The 20,329-nt window shown below is 40.7% G+C and overlaps 1 protein-coding gene across 3 annotated transcripts in view; it reads right to left on the bottom strand.

Annotated features, from left to right (window-relative positions):
* Positions 1-9,582: 9,582 nt before the first annotated feature.
* Positions 9,583-20,329, bottom strand: part of Taf1 (TATA-box binding protein associated factor 1) — a 68,796-nt gene continuing 58,049 nt past the window's right edge. For 2 of the 3 annotated variants that reach the window (XM_057759127.1, XM_057759128.1), the window contains exons 35-38: positions 17,210-17,335; positions 15,999-16,155; positions 14,644-14,821; positions 9,583-11,402 (exon numbers count right to left, since the gene is read on the bottom strand). In XM_057759127.1, coding sequence (XP_057615110.1) covers positions 11,186-11,402; positions 14,644-14,821; positions 15,999-16,155; positions 17,210-17,335 — 678 coding nt within the window. In that variant the 3' untranslated portion in view covers positions 9,583-11,185. The remainder of the gene's footprint in view (positions 11,403-14,643; positions 14,822-15,998; positions 16,156-17,209; positions 17,336-20,329) is intronic. The other variant, XM_057759129.1, reaches the window with a different exon arrangement.

Below are 20,329 nucleotides of genomic sequence, written 5' to 3'. Positions count from 1 at the left end.
GGGTAACTATGTGAACTCAGCCTCTAGTAAGGATTTTCTTGGCTGTGTTACATTAGAGAAGATGGCATCATGGTGACAGCTCATGTGAGAGGTAGAGATCACGTCGTAAGGTAAGAAATCTAAGAGTGGGGAGGAGTTAGTCTCACTCTTTTTTTTTGGTTTGTTTGTTTTTGTTTTTGTTTTTCGAGACAGGGTTTCTCTGTGGTTTTGGAGCCTGTCCTGGAACTAGCTCTGTAGACCAGGATGGTCTTGAACTCACAGAGATCCGCCTGCCTCTGCCTCCCAAGTGCTGGGATTAAAGGCGTGCGCCACCACCGCCCGGCCTAGTCTCACTCTTTTATAATAATTCACCTTCTCAAGAACTGTCTGGTGGCTGGAGAGATGGCTTAGAGGTTAAGAGCACTGGCTGCGGGGGCTGGAGAGGTGGCCCAGCAGTTAAGAGCACTGACTCTTGGCATAAGAACAGACAGGAGGACCAATGGAACCGAATAGAAGACCCGGATATCAATCCACACATCTTTGAACACCTGATCTTTGATAAAGAAGCAAAAAATATCAAATAGAAAAAAGAAAGCATATTTAACAAGTGGTGCTGGCATAACTGGATATCAACATGTAGAAGAATGAAAATAGACCCATATCTATCACCATGCACAAAACTAAAGTCCAAATGGATCAAAGACCTCAAAATAAAGCCAGCCCGCTGAACCTCTCAGAAGAGAAAGTGGGAAGTACACTTGAATGCATTGGCACAGGGAACCACTTCCTAAATTTAACCCCAGTAGCACAGACACTGAGACAATTAAAAAATGGGACCTCCTGAAACTGAAAAGCTTCTGTAAAGAAAAGGACACAGTCAACAAGACAAAACAACAGCCTACAGAATGGGAAAAGATCTTCATCAATCCCACATCAGACAGAGGTCTCATCTCCAAAACATACAAAGAACTCAAGAAATGGGACACCAAAAGATCACATAATCCAATAAAAAAAAATGGAGTACAGACCTAAACAGAAAACTCTCAACAGAGGAATCTAAAATGGCTGAAAGACACTTAAGGAAATGTTCAACATCCTTAGTCATCAGAGAAATGCAAATCAAATCAACTCTGAGATTCCATCTTATACCTGTAAGAATGGCAAAGATAAAAAACATTGATGACAACTTATGCTGGAGAGGTTGTGGGGTAAAGGGAACACTTCTGCATTGATGGTGGGAATGCAAGCTGGTACAGCCCCTTTGGATGTCAGTGTGGCGATTTCTCAGAAAATTAGGAAACAACCTTCCTCAAGACCCAGTAATACCACTTTTGGGTATACATCCAAAGGATGCTCAATCATGCCATAAGGACATGTGCTCAATTATGTTCATAGCAGCTTTGTTTGTCATAGCCAGAACCTGGAAACAACCCAAATGCCCCTCGATCGAAGAATGGATAAGGAAAATGTGGTACATTTACACAATGGAGTACTACACTGCAGAAAAAAATAATGACACCTTGAATTTTGCAGAAACATGGATGGAGCTAGAAAACATCGTTTTGAGTGAGGTAACCCAGACACAGAAAAACAACTATCACATGTACTCACTCATAGGTGGTTTTTAAACATAAAGCAAAGAAAGCCAGCCTACAAATCACAATCCCAGAGAACTTAGACAACAATGAGGACACTAAGAGAGGCTTACATAGATCTAATCTACATGGGAAGTAGAAAGTAGAAAAAGACAACATCTCCTGAGTAAATTGGGACCATGGGGACCTTGGGAGGAGGATTGAAGGGGGGAGGGGAGAGGCAGGGAGGGTAGCAGAGAAAAATGTAGAGCTTAATAAATATCAATAAAAAAAGGGGAAAAAAAAGAGCACTGACTCTTCTTCTAGAGGTCCTGAGTTCAATTCCCAGCAACCACATGGTGGCTCACAGCCATCTATAATAAAATCTGGTGCCCTCTTCTGGGGTGCAGGTACACATGCATGCAGAATATTGTATACGTAATAAATAAATAATCTTTAAAAAAAAGAGCACTGGGTGCTCTTCCAGAGGTCCTGAGTTCAATTCCCATGAACCACATGGTGGCTTACAACCATCTGTAATAAGATCTGGTGCCCTCTTCTGGTGTGCAGGCAGACATGCAGTCAGAACACTATATATAATAAATAACTAAATCATTAAAAAAAATATAAAAGAGCCGGGTGGTGGCGGTGCGCATACCTTTAATCCTAGTTCTTGGGATCAGAGGCTGGCAGAACTCTGTGAGTTTAAGGCCAGCCTGGTCTACAGAGTTAGTTCCAGGATAGGAGTGTTACACAGAAGAAACTCTGTCTCAAAACAAAACAAAACAAAACAAAACCCAAAACTGCGTGGAGTTTCAGGGCAGGGCCCCTAATGAACTAGTAAGTCTTGTCACAATACCCATGCCATACTGAGATTCAAGCTTACAAATGAGCTCTTTGGGAGCACATTCAACTCACATCCAATCCCAGCAGCCATATACTTTTTTTTTTTTTTTTGTAGCTTTGGAGCCTGTCCATGACTGTCCCGGAACTAGTTCTTTTTTTTTTTTTTAATATTTATTTATTTATTATGTATACAATATTCTGTCTGTGTGTATGCCTGCAGGCCAGAAGAGGGCACCAGACACCATTACAGATGGTTGTGAGCCACCATGTGGTTGCTGGGAATTGAACTCAGGACCTTTGGAAGAGCAGGCAATGCTCTTAACCTCTGAGCCATCTCTCCAGCCCCCCGGAACTAGTTCTTGTATACCAGGCTGGCCTTGAACTCACAGAGATCTGCCTGCCTCTGCTTCCCGAGTGCTGGGATCAAAGGCATGCGGCACCATTGCCTGGAAACGGCCATATACTTTACTGACAAAATCACCTATGAAACTCTAACTCGGCCAGAAAACTGAAGAAAGGGAACCCGAGGGAACTGCTCAAGGTCCGCACCAGTGAAAGCTATTCAGTACAAGAATGCAACATCCCAAACCCCACATTATAATTCTAAGGCCCTTGGATCTGAAATGTGGATTTTTGCTAAAATGTTTTCTTCCTTCTGGTCCAGAAAGCTCTTCAGCCGCAATCTGGAGTCCCAGCTGGCATTTCACTTAGAAGGCTGGAGGAGGTGGAAAGAATAGAAAGTTTTCTTCAAGCAAGGAAAATGGGTTGGCCTAAATCATCTGTTATAAATCGGCAAGCTCAGCCTGAAAATGGCTTATGATTCTTAATCTCAAACTATAGGCCTATTTAACTGCAGATGTGTGTGTTTCTGTTACCATGACCACCTAATACTTGTTTTTTATGGTCACCTAGAACATTTGTTCTTTTGGTTTGTTTTTGTTTTCTGAGACAGGCAGATCTCGTTGAGTTCAAGGCCAGCCTAGTCTAATTTCAGGTCAGCCAGTGCTACACAAAGAATCCCTGTCTCAGAAAAAAACAAACAATAACAAAACTTTGACATTATGAACATGAAACAAAAGGCTCAATCTGTAATAAAATGCATCTCACAATTTCAAATTAAGATTTTTAATGATCTATTTAATTTTATGTACATTGGCATGAGGATTTCAGATCCCCTGGAACTGGAGTTACAAACAATGGTGAGCTGCCATGTGGGTGCTGGGAGTTGTGAACTCAGGTCCTCTGGAACAGCAGCCAGTGTTCTCAACTGCTGAGCCATCTCTCCAAGCCCTCAAATTATGATTTTACAGCACTAGAGAGGTGACTCAGTGGTCAACTGTACAGATTGCTGTTCTGAAGTCTCAGTTCAATTTCTTCCCTCCACATCAGGCAGCTTACAGTTTATACCTGCTAACTTCCGTTCCAGGTACATCTGACACCCCCCGTCCACACAGACACATACATCTGACAGCCCCCTGTCCACACATAGACACATACATCTGACACCCCCCTGTCCACACATAGACACATACATATAATTTAAAAAATAAACTAAAAAGTGGGGCTAGAAAGATGGCTCAGCAGTTAAGAGCACTGGCTGCTCTTCCAGAGGTCCTGAGTTCACTTCCCAGTAACTGCACATGGTGGCTCACAACCATCCATAATGAGATCTGGGGCCCTTTTCTGGCATGGAGATATATAGGCAGGAGGAACATTATATGCATAATAAGTAAATAAATCTTCTAAAAAGAATATTAATTTTAAAAGCTTTTACTTGTTTTTGGTTTTGCAAGACAGGGTTTCTCTGTGTAACAGCCCCGGCTGTCCTGGAACTCAATGCATGCTGAACTCAAACTCATAGAGATCACCTTCCTCTGCCTCCAGAGTGCTGGGATTAAAGGAGTGCACCACCACTGCCCGGCTTTCACAACACTTTTGAAAACATATTTTGGGGGGTGGGGTCAGCAGGTAAAGGTGCTTGAAGTCAAGCCTGACAACTTGAACTGGACCCCTGGGATCCATGTGATAGAAGGAGGGACTCCTACAAGTTGTCCTTTCAGAACACACACATACACATGTGTGCGCGCACACACACAACTTATTTTCTCTCACATACACCAAAGTGTGTGTATACACACATAAAAATACAAAATTATTTAAACATTTTTTGAGTTATATTGCTAATATAACACAGACTGGCCTCAAAACTGGTATCATAGGGCTGGAGAGATAGTTCAATAAATTAAAAGAATTTATTGCTCTTGCAGAGAACCTTGGTTTGGTTTCCATCACTCACATGGTGGCTCACAACCTTATCCATACCTCCATAGGTGATCTGATGCCCTCTTCTGGACTCTGCAGGCATCAATCAGGTACACTTACATGCATGGAGATAAAATACTCACATAAAATAAAAGTGGTGTACTCCTTTAATCCCAGCACTCAGGAGAGGCTCTCTGTGAGTTCAAGGCCAGCCTGGATTACATAGTGAGTTCAGGTCTGCCACAGCTATACAGTGAGACCTCATCTCAAAAAAGGCAGAACCAAAGATCATACTGTAATCCTCCTGCCTCAAGACAGATTTCTAAGTGCTGGATTACGGTAAGCACCAGCATGAAGGTTTTTCACCAAACTATTTCTTATAACCAGTTCCTCACACTATGGGCTTGTTTTGTGTGTGTGTGTTTTTTAAATATTTATTTATGTGTTCTGCCTGCATGTATGTCTGCATACCAGAAGAGGACACCAGATTTCATTATGGATGGTTGTGAGCCATTATGTGGTGGGAACTGAACTTAGAACCTCTTGAACTGCAGCCTCCTTTAATCTCTGAGCCATCTCTCCAGCCCTGTTTTATTTATTTATTTTTGACAAAGTCTCACTCTGTAGCCCTGGCAGGCCTTGAACTCAGAACCACCTGCCTCTAACTCCTGGGTGCTAGGATCAAAGATGTGCACCATTTAGCCTAACACACAATGTGTTTTCCATTTCTACACCTTTAACAACTGTGTGGCTAAGAACCTCTGGAGAAAAAAATGCACAAACAAATTGGTACCATTTAAAATGAACACTGAGCTGACACTGGTGGCAAAGATCTAAAATCCCAGCACTCAAGAAGTTGTGGCAGGAGGGCCAATCAAAGTTAGAGACCAGTTTTGGCTAGTGAGTTTAGAGCAGCCTAGGAGTAGCAACAAAGTCCCTATCTCTTCCAAAACCAAAAGACACTAAAATAAAAAGAAATAGGTGGTGCAGGCCTTTAATCCCAGCACTCAGGAGGCAGAGGCAGGAGGATCTCTGTGAGTTCAAGGTCAGCCAGGTCTAGGGCTGTTATGCGGAGAAACTCTGTCTCTAAAAACAAAAATCAATCAAACAAAAAAGAACAGGGCTGGAGAGATGGCACTAGCAGTAATGTATCTACCTCCCAATCATGAGGACCTGAGTTTGGATCCCCATAACCCATGCTTATCTCACTGGTGTTCTCTTTCTTGATCATGTGTGAGCATGCATGTGGAGGTCAGAGAGCAACTGAGGGGAGTAGTTTTCTCCAACCTTGTGGGTATCAGGGATTGGATTTAGTCTTCAGGCTTGGCAGCAATCACTTTTACCCTCTGACCATCTGGCATACCCCAGAACCCATGTAAAAAGCCAGGCACAGGGGTGCACACCTTTAACTGTGGTGAAGGTAGGGAATAGGGTAAACACAAGAAGATCACGGAAGTCTTCTGGACAGCTAGTCTAGAGAAATCAATGAGCCTCTAATTCACTGAGACACCTTGTCTCAAAGAAGAATAATGGTTGAGTGTGATTAGGTAAAGACATCTGACATCAACCTCTGGCCTCCATACGAATTTGTACCTACAAGTACGTATAACATACCATACACTAAATCAAAAAAAAAAAAAATACTTGAGCAGAAAGGTTTAGAGTCAAGAGTAAACCTTGCCCATTCCATCCCAGTTCAAGCTATCAGCAGTTCAAAGGGCATATTGTTCAGATTGTTCAGTAATTTTCCTACTCTGTAAGTACATGAGCATAGACTAATAACCACTTTTGCTCCTCAAATGAAATCAAACCTGCATACTACTGTATGAATTATTTTCTCAAGGGTATCTTTCCATACTAGCACATAATAGATTTTCCTTATTAACAGAAGTGCATTTTTTTCATTGAATAGACATATTATCATTCAATTCCCTTTGCTACTGATGGAAATTCTATTTAAAAAAAAATTTGTTAAGCTACAGAGAAACCCTGTCTCGAAACCCCCCCCCAAAATTTGTTAGACTACTGCTAGGTAACCAAATCAGTGCCTTTTTGAGCCATCATCACAGAAACTTCCTCCTACAGTAGATGGGAAACATATAGATACCTACAGCCAGACAACATACACACACACACGTTGGGGAGAAGAGAGAGAGAGAGAGAGAGAGAGAGAGAGAGATTGGAACTCACAGCCCTAAATGGGATGGGATGCCTCCATCAAATTCCTCCCCTTAGAGCTCAGAGAACCCTGAGGAAGAGGAGTTGGAAAGAGTCTAAGAGCCAGATGGGATGGAGGACCCCAGGAGAACAAGGTTTTCTAAAACAACTGAGCAAAGTTCATATTAACTCATGGAGACTAAAGCAGAAATTACAGGGCCTACAATGGGTCAGCACCAGGTCCTCTGTGTACACATGATAGTTTTCAGGTTTTTTTTTTTTTTTTTTTTTTTTTTGGTTTTTTTCGAGACAGGGTTTCTCCGTGGCTTTGGAGCCTGTCCTGGAACTAGCTCTTGTAGACCATGCTGGCCTCAAACTCACAGAGATTCGCCTGCCTCTGCCTCCTGAGTGCTGGGATTAAAGGCGTGCGCCACCACCGCCTGGCCAGTTTAGTATTTCTTAAAATTATTTTCCAAGACAGTGTTTCTCTGTGTAGCTTTGGGGCCTGTCCTGGAACTCACTCTGTAGACCAGGTTAGCCTTAAACTCACAGGGATCCACCTGCCTCCACCACTGCCTGGCTAGTAACTAAAAACTGAAGTCAGAAACACAGGTTCCATTCTCTTTTCTTCCTATTATCCAGTCATTAAGTCTCACTTCATCCCTGCTAACAGTGACTCAGTTATGGCTTATGTTGCAATCATCTACCATCTGGCACCCTTCCTCTCTATCCAAAATCATACTGCTACCAAAATAATTGTTCTAAAATAACCATCTGATCCTGAAATTGAAAATCTTATCTACAGCTATGTTCTTTCTCTGTATCCCAACTCAAATGGAACTACCTATAGTTGGAATATGTTGTTTAATGTCCAAGCATTCCCTCTGCTTATAGTGTTTTCCCACTCATGGTCCCTATAGTTAATGGCTAAATTCCTACCTACTTATCAACTGTTGTTTTCTCCTAAGTTAGAGTCTTATAGCCCAGGCTGACCCAACTCCAAAGCATCCTTTGCCTCAGCCTCCAAAGCACTGGGATTATAGGTATAACCATCACGCCTGCCTTCATGATCTAGCTTTTCAGTTTTCCCTGTGGAGCATTCCTATACTTTCTTGGCAAGCAGAGTTCAGTCTTCTCATTGTAAATATACTCTCTTTTTTGGTTTTTCAAGATAGGGTTTCTTTGTGTAACATTTCTGGCTATCCTGGAACTCGCTTTGTAGACCAGGCTGGCCCTGAACTCACAAAGGTCCATCTGCCTGAAGGATCACTTTTTAAAAAAATTTAACTTTATATTATGTGCATTGGTGTCAAATCCCTTGGAACTGGAGTTACAGACAACTGTGAGCTGCCATGTGGGTGCTGAAAATTGAACCCGGGTCCTCTGGAAGAGCAGGTAGTGCTCTCAAACACTGAGCCATCTCACTAGCCCTTGGATCATTTCTTTAAAAAAAAAAGATTTACTTATTTATTTATTATGTATACAGTGTTCTGTCTGCATGTATGTCTTCACAATAGAAGAGGGCACCAGATCTCCTCTGAGTCATCTCTCTAGCCTGAATATCACTTTTTAATATACTGGTATTTAGAAGTTTCTTATTCTGGATCTTATGATCCTTGCAATTGGAAACTACCTGTTCTCTATTAGTTTTTAATTTTATTTTTCTTTTTCAGATCAGGGTTTCTCTGTGTAGCCCTGGATTTTGTTCTATAGACCAGGCTGGCCTTGAATTCAGAATTTGTCTGGGATCAAAGGCATGCACCACCACACCCAACTATGTCTCACACTGCTTAATAGAAATAAATAGGTAGTGGTGGTGCACGCCTTTAATCCCAGCACTCAGGAGGCAGAGGCAAATGGATTGTGAGTTTGAGACTAGTCTGGTCTACAGAGTGAGTTCCAGGACAGGCTCCAAAACTACACAGAAAAACTGTCTTTAAAAAAAAAAAAAAAAAAAAAAAAAAAGAGACGGGGCTGGAGAGATGGCTCAGTGGGTTAAGAGCCCTGACTGCTCTTCCAGAGGACTTGGGTTCAATTCCCAGCACCCACACGACAGTTCATAGCTGACTATAGCTCTAGTTCCAGGGGATCTGACACCCCCACACAGACAGACATGAAGGCAGGCAAAACACCAATGCACACAAAATAAAAATAAATAAATCATTAAAAAAAACAAAAAGAGAAGAAAAAGGAAGAAAGAAATGTATAATAAATATAAAAAGAGGCCATTAATTTGAAAGAGTGGGTGTTATGTTACAGGTTCGTGGGAGGAATTGGAGAGAAGAAATTATGTAACTACAGATTAATAAAGATAAAAATAAATTTAAGCCTACTGGTGGTGGCACACTCCTTTAATCCCAGCACTAAAAGAGCAGAAATAGGAGGATCTCTGTGAGTTTGAGGCCACCCTGGTATAAAAAGTGAGTTCAAGGACAACCAGGGCTGTTCATGGGGAAGTTCTGTCTGGAACATCCTTCCAATAAACATACAAACAAATTTAAAAATGGGTGATATAAAATGAATACCATGTACCTATCTAATCTCCCAAATCGAAACTCTAGAAACCCTTTCCAGTCTTCCTTTTCTATCCCAAGTGCCAATATGTTATGAAGACCTGTTGATCACACTTTTCTGAAGATGTCTCAATGCCAACCCTCTTTTCTCCATTCCAATGCCACCTCCACCCTACTATGGGCCACTCCCCTTAGCCTGAACTACATTTTCTCTCCCTCCAAACCATTCTTCACACTACTGTCAGTAAATTTTAAAAATTTTATTACAAAAATTATACACACTAAAAAATTCAAATGCTACAGAAATAAAAGCAGAATATTCACTCAGTATACATAAACCAAATAAACCACCTCTTCTCCATTCCCATCTGCAGAGGTTCATTGTTAACAATTTAACATATACTCTTTCACATCTCCTTTGCACATACAAGTATATACAAACATATCATACACATTTAGTTTTTGACTCTTACACAAGTGGGATCAAAAAAGTCTGTAGTTTGACTCAATTTCTGTCTTCGTTCAATATTCAGATATTTTCTGAAACAAATCTAATGTACTTCTCTAGACTTCATTTCCTTAAGTAAAAAAATTCACTCACTGGTATCAAATGAAAATCTCTCTCTCTCCCTCTTTTGGTTTTTCAAGACAGGGTTTCTCTGTGTAGCCATGGCTGTCCTGGAACTCACTCTGTAGAACAGGCTGGCCTTGAACTCAGAGATCCACCTGCCTCTGCCTCCCAAGTGCTAGGATTAAAGGCAAGCGCCACCACTGCCCGGCTCAAATGCAAAGCTCTTGAAGATATGATTCCTGTCCGTCTTTCTCTCAGTGTCATGTCTAGTCATTCCAGCATCCTATCTGAAACAAGGCAGGTACAAACAAGTCATATCTAGACTTTGAACTTTTCCTTTCATGTTAACACCTGCCTGGACTTTCTGAGCTGGTACACTCCTACCAATGACTTCTTCAACAACCAGCTTTCAGGTAGTCTCTGGAAGACTTCTCTGCTTTTCCATACATGATCTTTTCTATTTTCTTTATATTTTATAGCTAAGCATCTAATTGTATTTGTCTTACAGTTCTAATGATTTATAAATATGTTTTGAATTCCACTCTCCCTCCCCCAACTTGATGATGAGTTCTTATTTTATCTTTGCACTGCAATGATTTAGTAAAGTACTTAGCATGGAACAGATACCCAGTAACATATCTGTTGGGATTCCATGGTTTTAAGAACATTTACTGATTAGCTACTTTTGCATAGAACCATATCCTAAGCATAAAAGAAACAAAAGATAGTCTTTGCCCTATGACACTTACCATTTTTCTATATTTTTTCCTGGGGCAGGGAGGAGCACACTCATACGATCCCTATCATTTTGGATACACAGGCTGTTTCAAAGATTTAAAGCTATGTCTCTGTAATCTATTTAGGAACAAGGCTTTGTATATTCAAGTAAGTAATACATGAACAAACAGCTTGTCCAATATATTTGTATTTTAAGTGTGGCACAGAGCCAGATCATCAGTAACTAATTCTCTATTTCAGCAGAGGTTTTTTTTTTTAAACCTATTCCAGCCTGCAAATTAGAAAGTGAAATGGTGCCATGTTTATACACCAAGAACAATAAATGGCATAAAAGAGTGTAATGGGGAAGAGTGAGTCTGCTCTCTCTTCTTGGTAGTGGCACGGGGAAAGAACCTGCTACTTCAGAATCTGGAGAGATGATTACTATTTACCTATTACTAAAGCTAAGGTAGTAATCTGATCACATCATTTGTCAATATACACATATAAATAAGCTAGGGGAAAGGCAATCGACCTAGGCTGATTTAAGAGGTTTAAGGGAAGCCTCATTCATCAGAGTCCAAGTCACTGTCTCCAGCAATGGAGTGGAAATCCTCACTGTCCTCCTCGTCCTCAGACAGGTGGACCTGGCTTAGCACGCTGGGCCCAGAGCGCTGCTCTTCCTCATCTTCTTCCTCCTCTGATACCTCATACCCACCGATGCTGCTGAAGCTTGTATCCTGGGTGTTCGACTTGGGATCAGGTTCTTCATAGCTCCCATAACTGAGAAGAGAAACGACATCTCTCAAGCTTGGATACTACCCACTAGCTGACCATTCCCATGCTTTGTACTGCCAAGGGATTAGCTCATCTCACCCTTCTCAAGACACTAAAATAATGGTTTCTTGACTGTTTCACATGCTCCTAAGAAAAAAATGATCCGGTTGAAAAACATCAACTTCTTGACTTTATACACAAGAACCTGAAATAAACTGCCTGACACTGACCAACTAACACACACTACCAATTACAAGACCACAAATGCTGTCAAGTCCTACTGTTTCATCTGGTACTTAGTTTCACTCATCTATGCATCCAAATTTGGGTAGCAGTCTTGAATAACCTAACATATCTTGCCTCTGTTACCTCCTTTCTACTCCTGCTCTGTCTGCTGCCACTTAGTCTTGTGTTAACTTCCCTGGCCTGCACTACTGAAGTAAGTCTTCATGGCCCTAGTATTGAACTCCTTCAAATAATTCTTCACGCTTCTGTTAGAATGTTCTATTTTCTGTTTGTTTATTCTAATTTTATTTCTGAAAAAAATTACAAAAGCATAGTCATTGTTAAAGAAATTAGAATATACAATAGGGAGAAAAGGAAGGGGAATCAGCAATATCTCATCATGTAGAGAATTTTTTTGGCAGAGATATTTTTATATACGTCCTATTTTTCTATGTATTTAGGATACTTAAGTATTTTAAAAATAAAATGCTGGAGACCAGGTGGCACATGCCTTTAATCCCAGTACTTGGGAGGATCTCAGAGAGTTCAAGGCCAGCCTGGTCTACAGAAAAAGTTCAAGGCTTGAAAGCTACAGAGAAGCCCTGTCTCAGAGAAAGTAAGAAAGAAAGAAAGAAAGAAAGAAAGAAAGAAAGAAAGAAAGAAAGGAAGGAAGGAAGGAAGGAAGGAAGGAAGGAAGGAAGGAAGGAAGGAAGGAAGGAAGGAAGGGGGAAGTATTCTCATAGTAAAATTTCCTAGATGTGAAATTTTAGAACCAAAGAGGGTGCAAATTTCTTTTTACTTACAGTGATAAAATTGTGATAGTTCTCTCCTGCCCACCCTAGCTATTTACATATTACCAGCTACTTGAGAGTATCTTTTTCCTCAGACCCTTTCCCAAAATAATCCCCACCAATCTAACAAGTAAGAAGCTACATCACATTGTTTATTATACTTATTTGATTATTAGAAAAGTTATAAAATATAGCTATTGGCCATTTGAATTTGTGAATTTTTTAGCTCACTTTTTTTATCCTTTGTTTAGGGCATAGAGCAATCGTTCTAAAACACAAAGCAGATCAGACACTGTTTTCACTCAATGCCTGCCCACATTTGGGCCCTTCACAATTTGGTTCTTATCTACCTCTTTTAAAAAATAATAATTTTTATTTATTTTTAAGTACCTCTTTGAATCATTTCTATTACATGGATTAATCAAAGCTCTGGCCTACTAGTATTCTTTAAAAAGCGCCTCACGATTGGGTTTTCACATTGCCATTCCAAGTCTCTGGAAGATCTTATACTTCTTACCCTATAAAACTACTACTCATATTTGGCTTAGTTTACTTCTCTAATCAGCTGCCCTCCCCATTCCTCTACATGTCCCAGAAAAACCCTGTGATTAACTTTTATGCTACACTGCTACTGCCTATTAACCTGTTTCAAAATTCTTGATAGACAGAACTCCTTACAGGAGGGAATCCCAAAGCTTATTTGTGTTTTTACTTATGATAAATAGATAAAATTTTATCTATTTGCTAGCAAGATGGATCACATGTGCAGTAAATTCAACATGTTTGAAGCCAAAATCATTTTCCCATCCTTTCTGTTTTTCTTTCCTCAATGAAATTTTCATTATTTATCAAACAACTCCCAAATTCAACTGAATACTGCAATTTTCTGTCCCATACTGCCCTTAAGTCAATTAACATACAAATTTCATGTTACTTTCTCTTCTTTTTTTGAAACAGTGTCTCATGTAACCCTGGCCTAGCTTTGAACTCACCCTGTAGCAGCGGATTACCTTTAATCCCTGACCTTCCTACCTCCACCTTGAAAATGTGCACAGGTCAGCATCACCACACCCAGCAGTTTTGTTTGTTTGTGGATAGAGCCTTAATACATAGCCCAGGTTTGTGGGTTTTTTGTTGTTTTTGACACAGGGTTTTACTGGTCTGGACCTCCCTTTACATACTAGCCTGATCTTAAATTCAGAGATCCACCTGCCCCTTTTTAGACCTGCACCACCACAGCTGGCTAACCTTGAATTTAGGATCTTCCTTATCTCATGCTCTAACTACTGAGATTACAGAAGTGTGCCAGCATAGTCTACAACTTCCTTTTACTGAAAGTATGGACCCCTAACAGAACAAAATCCAAATGTCTTGGCATTCCATTTATGGTCCTCTACAATATAGGCTCTTGCTATTTCAAAAGTCTTAATTTCCCAACCAACACCATTTACTCTTTTTTTTTTTAAAAAAATATCTATTTATTTAGTATACAGTATTCTATCTGCTTGTATGCCTGCAGGCCAGAAGAGGGAACCAGACATCATCATAGATGGTTGTGAGCCACCATGTAGTTGCTGGGAATTGAACTCAGGACCTCTGGAAGAGCAGGCAATGCTCTTAACCACTGAGCCATCTCTCTAGCCCCCACCATTTACTCTTGAACACATTTCAAGTTATATTTCTATGCCTCTGACATATTATTTCATCTGTCAGAGTTCTATCTCCCTTGCCGTCACTATATAGCAGACTCCTATCCATCCTTTAATGCATAGTTCAAATTCTTCTATGTGAAATTGACCCTGATTACTTAAAAGTTTTTTAGAGATACCTCAGCATTCTGTTCTTATGAACTTTTCCCCCCTGAGACAGGGTTTCTCCGTGTAGCCTTGGAGCCTGTCCTAGAACTAGCTCTTGTAGACCAGGCTACCTCGAACTCACAGAGATCTGCCTGCCTCTGCCTCCCGAGTGCTGGGATTAAAGGCATGTGCCACTACCACCCAGCTTGTTCTTAGGAATTTATGACATTGAATCTGTAAAAATCATTACAGATGATGATTCCATTAGAAGAGCTCTTCAAGGGCAGACTATATCTAATTCATCTATGTATTCCCAAGGCCTAAGTAGAGGTGCTCAGGGAATGTTTGACAGAAGACAACTATCTGATGTTAGGCCCTTTGTCGCCATAGCTGGGAAATGATGCCAGAGCCCAGTAGCATATTGCTGTCCATTACCTGATGTTGCTATCCTCCAAACCACGGGAAGCTTCTCCACCATCTCCCTCATAGGACATCATGCTTTCTTCATTTTCCATGCCCATCCTTGTAGTCTCTTGAAGCACACGGGGCTGTTTGGGTCTTAAAGTGCCAGATTCCACATCAGAGTCACTTCCACTTTCACTTAACTGAATAGCTGTAAAAAGACAGATTGCGGTTCATTAAGAGACAAGCTTGATGAACTAGAGGTATGGCTCAGTGCCAGAGTGTTTGCCTCAAATGTATTAGATAGTATGCATTGAGCCACAGCACCAGAATAACAAAACAAGAGCAAGAAAAATTCTTGTCAGAATTAGCATCTTTAGACTAGTATTCCAAAACTAGTCTATACAGACTTTGTGCCTATAGTCCTCACCTCTCAGGCCTTTCTTTTTTTTGAGACAGGGTTTCTTTGTAGCTTTGGAACCTGTCCTGGAACTCGCTCTGTAGACCAGGTTGGCCTTGAACTCACAGGGATCCACCTGTCTCTGCCTCCTGAGTGCTGGGATTAAAAGCATGTGTCACTACTCACTAGCTTCTCAGGCCTTTCATTAACTACCAAATGTCAATAGTAGCAAGATATATAGTTTAGAAACTGAGTCCAAGCGATTTATGTCTTCTATCTCAGTCTAATCTACCTGTTTTCTATTCTCTTCAATACCTTTACCTTACCATTGCAATTCCAATTATTATTATTTTTGGGGGGTGGTTTTCAAGACAGGATTTCTCTGTGTAGCTTTGGAACCTGTCCTTGAACTCGCTCTGCAGAGCGGGCTGCCCTCAAACTCACATAGATCTGCCTGCCTCTGCCTCTCGAGTACTGGGATAAAAGGCATGTACCATTATTGCCTGGCAAAATTATTTTTCTTAATTTTCCTTTCCTTTTCCCAAACACAACCCTTCAAAGCTGCTACTTGGGCACTGCCTTTTCTACTGTTACCTTTATGTACCTGTGTCTGTTCATCTTCATTTCTCCTTAGGCTAATGGACATGATCATCCTGAGTGTATGTTCAGTACTCTCATGTCTACTAATGTAACTCCAATAAAAGAGACAGATTTTTTTTTTTTTTTTTGGTTTTTTGAGACAGGGTTTCTCTGTGGTTTTGGGGTCTGTCCTGGAACTAGCTCTTGTAGACCAGGCTGGTCTCGAACTCACAGAGATCCGCCTGTCTCTGCCTCCCAAGTGCTGGGATTAAAGGCGTGCGCCACCACCGCCCGGCAAGAGACAGATTTTTTAAACTAGCACACAATAAGTAGCAAGTAGGTTCCTGTTCAGTCCTGAGGGCAAAACAGTGAGCTATATAGAAACAGAAGCAAAGGAGCAAAAACTCACCAGAAAAAGGGTTGTCTCCTTCTTCATCACTCCCAGCATCTTCCTCATCATCTTCTCCTTCAGACATAAGCAAATCCTCATACAGAACACTGGCCTGAGGCTGTTGTACAGTTCCTTCCTCTTCATCTGCAAGATCACCATCTCCTTCTTCACCTTCCTAAACAAGTCCAAGTGGCAGCCATTATCGACTAAGTAAGAGACCAGAATGCCTTCTTTCCCCTGCATCCCATTTGCTGCCTCAAAAGAAGTTAAATAATTATAGTAGATGTATTTGTCTAGCTCATTCTACAGTTTAAAGTCAGACTGAGACTCACTATGGAGAAACTCTATGATATCACCTTAGGATTTGGCCTGCCCTGTACGACTGGGGCTCCTGTCATATAAATGTATAATGTAACCATAAGCTTTCTGTAAGCATACTCACTGGGGCTGGAGTCTTAAGTTTCCCATCCTCCTCCTCCTCATACCCTTCAATAGCTACACCAGATTCTTCCTTGCCCAGCCTACCTCGGCCCTGGCGAATCTGAGTAAGTAACACAAATAACACATCATTGAGGGATGTGCTTATAGGAGTTAACCAAGGGTTCTTTACCTAGGACAAATGCTCTGTCCTGATATCAGAGCCAACCCTACTGCTAGTGGAGGCTGTTTATATAGTTCAAGGCATGTGCATTTTCCCCAATCATTTTTTGAAAATAATGGACAGGGCAAGAAAACCAAAGAATAGGAAAGTTTTTGGTTCACTCTTAATTGTCAATAGAGGCAATGTTTCCTTTCTAACTCAAGCTTTTCAGATAGAAAATCCTTCTGGGTTTTGCACTCTTTCATGGAACCTTGAGAACCAGCTTCAGACTGAAAGTATGATTTTATATCTCAGGCAAAAGCCAATTAAAAATTATACATAATTTTAATTTAATTTATAACTTAAAAAAAGCACAAAACAGGAAGCCAATTGCTGTGAATGCTGTCTCTGAATGCAGCTGGTCTTTTTAGTCAGTTACCTATTAGGCTGCTCTGATGCCTCACCTACTTTCCCTGAAGTTCTACTATGCTTAATTCTGCCAACCATGCCCCAGAAATCAAATTTCAAAGCCTTGTTTTCCGGGCCAAAGGGTCTAGTCATAACTTCATGTGTGCATGCTAGCAGTCCATCCCTCCACATCTACCCAGCAGGCAGAACACCAATCTCACAAAGAGAAAGAATATCCTACCTGTGTTAGCTGCTTTTCTGAAGTAGCACTGGGAATATCCAAGACAGACATATTGCTCTCATCTTGATATACAGAGGTATCTCGAGAAACACTGAGTGATGTGCTGTTATCATACAAATCAGGAGGCTGTGGCATAAAACATACAACTTAGCTTCTACCAAGGGAACAACTAGAAGAAATACAAAGAATTCTCCTTCATAACATTCACTGAAGAAAAAGGACATGCAAGACAACCCAGTTAAAGAGGAAACACAGCCTGGTACAGCTTTGTAGACAAAGTTTTAGAACCCTAGGAATAACATCAACTCTAGCAGACTTACGGTATCTAGTTTATGTGTTCAGAAACTAAAGCAGAAATGCATAAAGCCTAGGGACAAGTGTATATATTAACAGCCTCTCTGGTCAGTAACCTACTTTCTTTTTCTAAGCCTTGCCTTGCTGTTTTTAAGTTCAGGAATTCATATCAGTGACAGCTTTACTGACTTAGAGGCATATAATAAGCTGGATGAAGGAATTTAAATTTCAACAAGAGCATGGGATGGTTTGATAGTTCATGAGCTTTTAGACCTTGCTTCAAAACTAAATGGTATGTTAAAAACAAAACAAAACATGGGCTTTGGAGTAAACAGCCCTGGGATTGAGTCTTGGTTCTACCACAGTTAATCATGTAAAATATGGATAATAATATCTACCTTACAGGGATGTCATGAGAATTAAGAGCTATGTACCAATACCTGGTATTCAATAAATGATATATTCCTCCCTTTTATTGTCCCCAAAAAGAACAGGAATTTAGCAAATAGATTCTAGACAACGATAGGAGGGACTAGATAAAATACTCATGAAGTGAATAGAATAAGAAAAGTAATAATCATCAATTTCACTTGTAAAGTATATTTATAGACATAAACACACATACACAGATATGAAGAAACTCAAAATATTGAAGTTGTAACAGATGGAATTGATAAATGAAACCTCTTTGCATATTCCAGTTTTCTTTTAAAAAAAAAGACTTTATTAATTTTTGTTTTGTTTTGTTTTTTTTTTTGTTTTTTTTTTTGTTTTTCGAGACAGGGTTTCTCTGTGGTTTTGGAGCCTGTCCTGGAACTAGCTCTTGTAGACCAGGCTGGTCTCGAACTCACAGAGATTCACCTGCCTCTGCCTCCCAAGTGCTGGGATTAAAGGCGTGTGCCACCACCGCCCGGCTGACTTTATTCATTTTTAAAAATTATGTGTATAAATATATGTTTGAGTGTAGGTTTTTGCATGTGAGTGTAGTGCCTATGGAGGCCAGAAGGAGGTGCCACAACGTCTGGAGGTGGAATTAAAACAGCAGGCCATATAACGTGGGTGCTAGGAACCAAAGTCAGGTCCTCTGAAAGAGCAGTAAGCACTCTTAACTGCCAAGCCATCTCTCCAGCCTCATCTTCTAATTTTCCCCAATCATCATGTTACTCTGGTCAATACAAAACCTGCTTATAGGCAAGGAATAGGGGTATAAGCCTATAGAGCACTAGGAAAGTTAGGTCAGGAAGATCACAAACTTAAGGCCAGTCTGGATCATACAGCTAGACCCTGTCTCAAAGAAACAAATGTACGCCCACATGTGCTGTTCTGGAAGCAAGCAAACAAACAACATTTGACTGAGAAGATTTGAGTTTCCAAAATAGAGGCAAAATAGATTTCAAAACATTAGTGCACAGATAAACCAGTATGCAACAGAAGGGAAAATCAGGAAATTTTTGCAAAATTTTAAAGTGTAATATGTAAATAAAGAGGACTGCCAGGCATTGGTGGCACACGCCTTTAATCCCTTGGGAGGCAGAGGCGGGGGGATCTCTGTGAGTTCAAGGCCAGCCTGGTCTACAGAGTTCCTGGACAGGCTCCAAAGCTACACTGCCTCAAGATAAAAATAAATAAATAAATTAAATAAATTTTAAAAATATAAAGAGGATTTTGAGAAACTGCAAATGAATAATTCTAAAGTACTGAGCTCAATGCAAGCTCAGTAGAACTATCCAGATGCAAATACATTATTGACTGCCACCGTCTGGAAGTTAAAAATAACATGATCACTTCTATGCTTCTATACTATCACAACTGTATTATGACAGATTAATCTTACACAGACATTTTTATTTTTTCCTTTGGCTTTTCGACACAAGGTTTGTCTATGTAGCTTTGAAACCTGTCCTGGAACTCGCTCTCACAGAGCTGGCCTCGAACTCACAAGAGATCTGCCTGCCTCTTCCTCCCCAAGTGCTGGGATTAAAGGCGTATGTTACCACAGCCTGGCCAGACACTTTTTTTTTTTTTTTTGGTTTTTCGAGACAGAGTTTCTCTGTGGCTTTGGAGCCTGTCCTGGAACTAGCTCTTGTAGACCAGGCTGGTCTCGAACTCAGAGATCCGCCTGCCTCTGCCTCCCAAGTGCTGGGATTAAAGGCGTGCGCCACCATCACCCGGCATGGCCAGACACTTTCTAATAATCTTTTGATTTTATATAGTAATGAGTAAGGGTGCTCACACATGAGGCTTTTCTTTAAGTTAATAGTCAATGACTGGGCTATCTTAAAACGTACACACATAAATGAAGGGAATGATGAGAGTATGAACTGAAAAGAACGGAGTAGTACTATCCATCTCATACTCTCCCTCCATCGCAAACTCACTAAGTATACCAAAACAGCTATTGCTCAGGAAGGACAAGGCTTTGATTCACCAATGGTCTAAGCTTATGACTCTCCGAGACCTGAGAAAAGCACATGCTACTTAGTGGTTTTTCTTTTGGAAAATGATGGCTAATACCCAAGCTTTAACTTACCAGAAAGTACCTTGTGGAAACTGTGAGTCTATTAGCAAACAAGGCCTTCCTGGGCAACATCACTCACCCAAGCCCCCTTGACCCAATCTGCCCATACAACTCCAAGAGCCTTTCCTTGTTCTGGACCTTGAAGAAGTATCTGAGGGTTCTTTATACCTGGCCCCTCAGTAACCTAGGTTTTGGAATGAAAGAGAGAGTAAAAGAAGATAGAGAAAGTGTACGAATGAGACACAGAGACAGCAAAATCCAACAGAGATCATCTATGCTGCATTTAAATTTAGAGTGAAACCTGGTAG

The sequence above is a fragment of the Chionomys nivalis genome, chromosome X (genome assembly GCF_950005125.1).
Source record: "Chionomys nivalis chromosome X, mChiNiv1.1, whole genome shotgun sequence".
NCBI classification, from domain to species: Eukaryota; Metazoa; Chordata; class Mammalia; order Rodentia; family Cricetidae; genus Chionomys; species Chionomys nivalis.
The sequence above is the reverse complement of the archived record's forward strand: the minus strand, read 5'-3'. Positions and strand labels throughout refer to the sequence as shown.